The 8,519-nt window shown below is 42.6% G+C and overlaps 1 protein-coding gene across 2 annotated transcripts in view; it reads right to left on the bottom strand.

Annotated features, from left to right (window-relative positions):
* Window positions 1–814: 814 nt before the first annotated feature.
* RRP36 (ribosomal RNA processing 36) overlaps window positions 815–8,519 on the bottom strand; it is a 45,002-nt gene continuing 37,297 nt past the window's right edge. For both annotated transcript variants that reach the window (XM_048482382.1, XM_048482389.1), the window contains exons 4-8: window positions 4,067–4,133; window positions 3,602–3,706; window positions 3,409–3,483; window positions 3,108–3,225; window positions 815–1,909 (exon numbers count right to left, since the gene is read on the bottom strand). In XM_048482382.1, coding sequence (XP_048338339.1) covers window positions 1,770–1,909; window positions 3,108–3,225; window positions 3,409–3,483; window positions 3,602–3,706; window positions 4,067–4,133 — 505 coding nt within the window. In that variant the 3' untranslated portion in view covers window positions 815–1,769. The remainder of the gene's footprint in view (window positions 1,910–3,107; window positions 3,226–3,408; window positions 3,484–3,601; window positions 3,707–4,066; window positions 4,134–8,519) is intronic.

The following is an 8,519-nucleotide window of genomic DNA, read 5'->3' as shown; positions in this document are numbered from 1 at the left end:
TTATCCTCACAGCAATCCTGTAAGTAGGTTATGCTGAGAGTGTGTGACGGGCCCAATGTCACCCAGCAATCCTCCAAGGCATAAGTGGGGGCAGGAGATTCAAACTGGGGATTTCCCAGATCTTAGTCCAACATTTTTAACTGCTACACTGTGCCGGCTTCCAAACTTTACATCATTCCTTGCCACCCACTGTCCACAGCCAGCAGAATAAATTATACAATTTAAATGGGCCTGATTATGTTTGAGGCAGTTTCATATGAGATAGACAGGTGACCCTTAATTGAATCTGCAAGACCTGTTGCCTGACCACCAACCCCTGGAGGTAGAATAAGGACCAATCTTACCTAGTCTGTAAAATACAGCAGCTGAAGTGGCCCTCTGAAAAGTTCAGGGCCAACTCAACAGACATCTTATAATTCAAGCCCTGAGGGACCGTAATTGTGATATTCCTCAGGGTCTCCTACTGCTCCCCAAATGGAGAGGCATACTTTGCACTAAATGAGAGTACAGAGCAACCAACCAAGAGCTGAACCTAAATGCAGAGAAAGGATGCAAATGAAAGAGCTAATAAGATTCAGAACATGAGGGGGGAAAACCCAACAAGGTTCTGGTTAGCTAGAATGCAGTCATGCAAGCAATTACGAGCTGAAAAGATCAAACCATAGTAAACAAAAGAGAGTGAGAGAACAGAATAAGTCATGTGAAGAAACAGTGATAAATGTCTGCATCCTAATGAAAAAAGTAATACCTCATGTCCCCTAAGAATACATCAGTTCTTTTCTTCAGCATTAAAAGAAAAAATAAGAGCTCCAAAGGCAGACTGAGTTTGATTTTATTAAAATGTTACTTAAGATATATGTTCAGTGAAATGTTACCACAAAACATTTCTACCAGTTACCTGAGGAGCCGTGTAAAAACAAAACCTGTTAACGGTACACTGTAACCTATTAATTTTGTACAACATTTCTAGGAAATTTACAGTTCAATGCAGAAAAACATCTGTAACAAAGCTGTTGTCCTCAGCCAGAACTTGACTGAGCTGGAAAAATATATACAAGCCTCTGCAAAGAATAGAATTCCCTGTGCTATTTGTCGTTCTTCCAGATGGAATGCTGTAGGCACGGCAGTGTTACTATTTTAGGGAAGATTTTTGTTCATGCAAAACCTGTGTGAGAAACCAAGGCACACTGCATACTGTGGGATTCTGTGGACTCCTGTTAAGCTGAAGAAAGAAAACAGCTGGGAAGAGAGCCAAGCAATGTTTCAAGATAGCAGTGAGAAGATACACATGCTGCTTCCTTGCCTCAGAAGGCAAGGAGAAGACTCAAGGAGCTCCCAAGTCTGTACAGACTATGTGGTGGGGGGTGGGGGGTGGGGAGTGGGGGTGGGGAGTGGGGGAGGAAAGACTGTGGGCAAAAGTATGACATTAGGGAGGAACAGAGCCTCCCCACCCTGTGCGCTAAACTCTGGTTCTGGCTTCTGGAAGAAAAAGGGGAAAAATTGGGCAAGCAGTGGAAATCCTCTGCTTCTCCTCCTCCTCATCTGAGGCTAAATAAAAGTTCACCCTTCAGAGGCTTCTGCAGAGCTGGCAGCTTAATTTTGCTCACATTCCCATTAGTTCAAACGATGCAGTTGCTGCTGGCATGGTACAGGAGAAATGGTTGGAAACCTGGACTGCTGAATGCCATTTTGCTTGACGTTCATTAGTCACAGCCAACTGTTGACTTTCAGCAGCAGCTTTCGCCCCTGCCCCCGCACAGCCAGAAGAGTTACACCCGCTTCTTGGAAGGCAGTTTCCTTTTGTCCTTAGCAGCATTCCGCTTCCTCTTCTTGCTCAAGAAGCTCTCCAGCTTCCCACTCTTCTTTAGCTCCTTGTACTTCTCAGCTAGTTCCAATTTCTGCTTATCAGCTACAGAGCAAATGGGGAGAAGGGGCGGGGGGGTCAATTCAAGTCATAACTGCTCATAATGGCATTAGTCATATCTATTCCTGACTCAAATTCTCTTCTTTGCTTCCAACATTCTCCCATCAAAATATAGCATTTCAGTGACTCCTCTAATACCCATGTCCTTCATATATAAACAGTTTTGCATATAAACACGACTGGAATGAAGCGCCCACCCCCCAAATATATGCTGATTGGGTAAGAACTGACTGAGAAGGAAAGAGATCCTGGAGTTGCATTGGATGGCTAGAGGTAAGTGTGGACTCAATGTGCAACAGTGGTTAAAAAAAATCAAACTCAGGGGGGGCGGGATTCTGAAAATAGTGATTGAAAGAAAAATAGTCAATAATATAATGCACTTGTGTAGATCTATAGCGTGGCTTCAGTTGGAATACTGTAAATTGTTCTAGTTGCCACATTTCCCAAAAGATAGCACAAGCAGATCTAGAAAACTTGCAGATTACAGTAACCTAACAGATAAAGAGAATAGTTGAAGAATCTGGGACTTGTCCGTTTAAAAAAAAAGGTGACTAATAGGAGCATGAAAAAGTGTATAAAATTATGCATGGGGTGAAGAAAGTGGATAAAGAACACTTTTTCTCTCTAGAACTTGTGTGTATGTGTTAAGTGCCATCAAATTGCTTTGACTCATGGTGACCCTAGAAATCAATGTCCTCCAAAATGTCCTATCGTTAACAGCCTTGCTCAGGTCTTGCAAACTGCGGGCTATGACTTCCTTTATAGATTCATCTCATGTTGGGTCTCAGGGTCCAGTTAATAGCCAATAGCTTCAGGCCAGATCAAAGGAAGCGCTTTTTTACGCAATGACTAATTAAATTGAGAAATTCGCTGCTAGTGGCTATAATGACCATGACTTACGTAGATGGCTTTAAAAGGGGGTTAAACAGACTCATGGTTGATATGTCTACCAACGGCTACTGTAGTAGTCATGAATATTCAGGGGAACTTCCACATTCAGAGGAAGTAAACCACTGAATACCACTGCTAGAAGATTACTTCAGGAGAGGCTTCTGGCCTCCGTGTCCTATCTAATGGCCCTCTAGGGTAGCTGGTTGGCATTGTGTGAAACAGGATGGCATTGCTGCACCACTGGTCTGATCCAGTAGGGGTCTTATGAAACATACATTCTTATGAAACATACATTTCTTTAGATAGAAGGGCTTCCTCCCTTGCTTGGCCCGTTCCCTCTGCTTTTTCTTCAGGACAAGGTCAGCTTCTCGCTTCTTCTGGCATTTCTTCTGAGCGTCCTCCTGCTGTGTCTACGCAGCAACGATGGACAAGTTATCAACATTCCGGTGCACATAAATGTAAGATTTCTCCTCTCCCCAATCTCATTAGCATCACTGGAATTTTCTGTGGAATGGTCACTTCAGTTTTTGTTCTCCACCCATGTCTCAATGGAAAACACAGGCTTATTGTAATGCATCAGGACACCTACTCACCATACGTTTTAGGAGCTGTTGCAGCTTGTTTTGCTGTTCCACATTCCGACATTTTTTCAGTTGCTTCTGAACTACCTGTAAAAGGAGAAATTGGTAAAGTGACTCTTCAATTTGAGGAAGAGGTACTCCAATCAAGACACTCCTCTTGTTGGCATACTGTCTACAGACTAGGTGGCGGCAGCTTCAGCATTACCTCCTTTTCCTTCTTTCTGAGGTCGTTCAAGAAGGCATATGTCTTTTCAAATACTTCAGGGTTGTATTCCCCAGAGAGGTCATCAAAACGTGGGTCTCGAGGTACCTATGAAGGATCAAAGCAGAATGAGCATCTAAATCTGAGCAACACCAGAATATGATTTTTTTTTCTTCTAGTGCACCCATAATTTTATATTCTGGGAGAAAGACTGATTCTGTCACACTCCCTGAATTTCCCTCACTTCACCTTAGACAGCACTGTTTGGTCAGCTGCCTACTAAGCTGTCAGTCTTCTCACATCATACAAATTTGTGACAACACCCCCGCCCCCAAGGTTTCATTGTGTTACTCCCTCAAATATTATCAGTGTTTTTCTCTCTCAAATATTATTTCAGTGTGTTACTCCCTCAAATATTATCCTCCTTGTTTGCTTCTTATTTCTGTTCACAGACACAAGGTTACCAACCTTCTTTCTAATAGGCACCACTTGCCGCAGAAAGGGGACCGGTTTCTTGGCTGATATTTCCAACGGCCTGCGGGTCAGAGAAAGCACACTCTTGATTAGATAGAAAGCTAGAAACATTTTCTGCCCCCAGCCGCTTGATTCTTAGAACAAACCCTCCAAATGAGTGCCACCACCAGAAGTTTGTTTATCCACACTGCAGACTGTTGGAGGAAATCAAAAGATTCTAAAAGATCAGTGGAGGGCAACTGGAAAATGTTTGAAGAATACATATTTGCTCGTTACCTTAAAATATAAGGGGGAATTTAAAAAGTACATTAGTGCAGTGTTTAACTCCATCGTTTGAATTCTGGAACAAAGTATCTCTAACCTCAGGACAGATGTATCATTGCGAAAATTGATTCAATATAGATTTGCGCCATGTTCAGTAATATGCTTCCTTATGTTTAATGCTACTTATGTCAGGGCTGACAAGAAGTTACAGAATTTTTAGCCATTAATTACTTGTCTTTCAACTAGTAATTTAATTAATCACTATATTTAAATGATGATTCAATGAAGGAAGCCGTGTGCAATGTACCCTGCCCTCGAGTGCCTGGAAGAGGTTTTTCCCTTCAAAACTTTAACTGCTTGTCCCTTCAGGTTCTGAGCAGCCCTTTAAGTAGAATGAAGCATGTGAACATCTTATTTTCTAATATCACAGTTTCCCCCACCTTTTTAACTTAAAAATAATATATATATAATGAAATGGGCTTCTTGCTCAGAATTCTAGGCACCATCCAGAAAGCGGGAGAGTGTCGCTTGTTTAAAACCCCTTTTCCTGGTCAGAGAAATCAAACAAGGCACAAGAGGCTTTTTGGAAGATAAAAAGATGAACTAGAGTAAATTTATTTAAAACTAACAAAGATGTTTGGCAAAGTAAAATATCATAAATTAAAGCTGGTAAGTTTATAAGGCACTATTTACAACTGAGATGTTGTTAGTATCTTTCACACTGCTTCAAGTTAGTCCAGTTGTGCAGGCTTTTTAGAAGAGATTTTAAGTTTCTTACTACTTTCAGTTAATTGCAGAAGATATTTTATTTTCTTAATTGAAGAAGAGTTGGATTTATATCCCTCCTTTCTCTCCTGTAGGAGACTCAAAGGGGTTCACAAACTCCTTTCCCTTCCCCCCTCACAACAAACACCCTGCGAGGTAGGTGGGGCTGAGAGAGCTCCACAGAGCTGAGACTAGCCCAAGGTTGCTCAGCTGGCGTGTGTTGGGAGTGTACAGGCTAATCTGAATTCCCCAGGTAAGCCTCCACAGCTCAAGCGGCAGAGTTGGTAATCAAACCCGATTCCTCCAGACTAGAGTACTCCTGTTCTTAACCACTACGCCACTGCTGCTTACTTTAAAACATTAGCCAGGTTTCACATACTTTTAGTTGTTGTTTCACAGCACACTTGCCTCTTTTTCTCTTTGAAGAGAGTTCTTTATTTACCTTCAGACAAAAGATATTTTAGCAGATTTTACTTTACACTAACTTAAGGCAATCTGTCCTCCGATCTGTCCCTTCACACACTTAGATTTGAGTAAGATTTCTCTTTTCTGATTCTCTCAGAATAAATCCACTCCTCTCTCTGTGTATACCACTGACCAATAAGCCTCCTTATACTTATTGTCCTTCAGTGTATTCCTCAAAGATAAAACAGTAACCCAGTGTGTTTTTCAGTGTTATCCTGCTATCTCGGGAACTCAGACTACCCTGTCTGCCGGATTTCGCCCCTCACAGAGAGAAATCTTTTCACTCAGAGAACAGAGCATTTCACTCAGAGAACAGAGCATTTCACTCCACTACAACCTCTCAGCTTTCTCTGCCTCACAGCTCTGACTGAAAATCTGGCTCTAGCTGCCAGCCAGTCAGAAGCTGCTGAGGTTCACTTCTTGTTTGCAAAAGCCTTTGCTCTGGTCATATTTAGCAAAGTCCTGGAATATGCTCTGGTCATATTTAGCAAAGTCCTGGAATCCTTCACAGCATAGATTTTAGTTTGTAAGACCTAAGCAAGGCAGGCTGTTTTGTAGGGCATTCATTCTTAGGGTTGCCGTAAGTCAGAAACAACTTGACTTCATCCAACACACATATATTCCAACAAATGTGCATTTATTATCAGAACCTGAGTATAGATGCTTTTTGAGAGACTGAAGAAAATGTAAGACAACCAACATTTCAATAAACAGAAGCTTACGTTCAGTGCTGGAAATAAATGTCATCTTGAATATTTTCTTTTTCATCTCGGTTGTTTTGCTGCCAAGTTGCAGCAGACTTATGGCAACCCTGTAGGGCAGGGGTGTTGAACTCATTTGTCACGAGAGCTAGGGCTGGATATAACATAATTGTAACTTGATTGGCCTGGGCATGGTGTGTGTGTGTATGTGTGGCTGCCCCCAGCCGGCTCCCCAGCCCTGAGCATGGTGGTGATTACCTCTAGGGGGGTGGCTACCTCAGCTTGAGAGGGCTTATCAGGCCCATGAGGCAACCCCCCCCCCCACTTCTGAGCTGGCCTCAGTTGCCTCAGCTGACTTACAAGTCTGATACGCCCTCTCAAAGGCCCGGATCTGGCCCCTGGGGCACATCTTTGACACCCCTGATGTAGGGTTGTCAAGGGCAAGAGATGTTCAGAAGACTCTATGTCAAAACCACAGACTTCCTTGGTTGTCTCCCATCCAAAGGCTAATCAGGGCTGGCCCTGCTTCGCATCTAAAATATGACAAACAGGGTAGTCTGCGAATCCCAACTATTATATTAATAGATCAAGCCTAATGTAGCGGCAGAGAATAAACCATTACACCTATTATTCTACTAATTACAGCCTGCAGCCCAGTGGCAGAAATTGGGAAAGTTTATGAGCTTTGGTCATTTTATCCTGAGCAGCACTACATTTCTAAAGTCAAAAGTCCCATTATCAAGCTGCTGTTATGTGAGAGTATTTAATTTACTTTATCGATCCACACCTGTCACTCAGTAGCAGAAGTCTCAAATCCCACCCCTCTTCTTATTAGGAAAGTTATGCTAATTTAGTTTAGAGTGCCCTATAAGTTCTCCACAGGAATTTCTTCCTTCCTGTCAAGACAACGATGTGGGCGTATAAAGTGTTCTTGTATTTTTTCCACAATCTAACTAATTGCTCTACACTTGAGAATGCTTATTTCAATTTTGTCTTTAAAATGACTTTTGGAAACTACAAAATAAACAGCAGTCTTGTCATACTTTGAAGACTAAGTTTTTATTCTAGCATAAACTTTCAAGGAACAAATTGGCAAAGCAGGCTCCAGCCCATGAGAGTTTAGCCATTTACATGCAACAGATTAACTCAGCTACATTTCACTTCTGACTGGAAAGTTCTCAGTCCACTTCCTTTGCTGGATGAAGAACCCCTCCTACCAATCCTGACTAGTTAAGTTTTCAAAGCTGAAGGAAGGGCCCATGCATTCAAAAATTGAAGATTCTTTCCCAGTGGAACATGATTACAATCAAGCGCCACCTTCCTCTTTTGTTTTGTGACTAACATAAGCTTAGCAGTAATACCATCAACAGTCTACTCCTTTCCCTACAACAGTGAAACCTCCAGAAATGGCCTGAGCCAAAGCATTTTTTAAAAAATGTTGAGACATCCTGAGCACAACAACAAAGCAGTACATCTAAGGCAGTGATACATACCCAGTGGCTCAATGTAGCATTCCAGTATGATATCTGAGGCTCTTCTGAGCACCATTCCCAAAATGGCAGCCACCACATTTCGGGAAAGTGGGCAAACCTATTGCTCAGTCGGAATTGCAGTTGGCAGGTGATTCCCACCTTGAAACAGCTACTACAGGAGGATGGATAGGCTGTGAGCATCTCTGAGCTCCAGGTCCTGGGGTCAGAGATGGAGGCAAAGTGCCTGCCCTTTCCAGCAATACCACACTCTTCTCTGCACAACCTGTGCTCTCCTATCACTTCCTTTAAAACAGAGAAGCATTCATTTGTGAGGGATAAGTATGAGCTCCTTCTAGGTTAATTCCTCCCTCCACAGTAATTAAACTGCAGTCTCCTTGCAGCTGAGGGGATCCTTCAGAGTGACACTGGTCCCAGAGAATATGACAGTGAAGTCCCTCCCTATCCAGTTGCCTTCTCTCCCTTTCCAAACCTCCCTGAAATAAAGCAAGAAACAGGCTACCGGCTTCCTTTCATGTGACTGCTAGTTGAGGGTTCTTGCCTGTGTGGAAGGTCAGGGTTTTGATTACTAGGGACAGGGTATTACTACCTTTAGTAGAAACAACCTCCTATTCGGCCTTTGCCTCTCCCCATGGTTTCCATGACTAACCACTTTGTTCATGTACATTCCAGAGGGGAAGGTGTGCTTGTGTGTTGCAGCCAAAATAACAAGCCTTGCAGCACCTGAATTTATTTGTGGTATTAGCTTCTGTGATCCAGAGC

This window comes from Sphaerodactylus townsendi, linkage group LG01 (genome assembly GCF_021028975.2).
Source record: "Sphaerodactylus townsendi isolate TG3544 linkage group LG01, MPM_Stown_v2.3, whole genome shotgun sequence".
Lineage (NCBI taxonomy): Eukaryota > Metazoa > Chordata > Lepidosauria > Squamata > Sphaerodactylidae > Sphaerodactylus > Sphaerodactylus townsendi.
The sequence above is the reverse complement of the archived record's forward strand: the minus strand, read 5'-3'. Positions and strand labels throughout refer to the sequence as shown.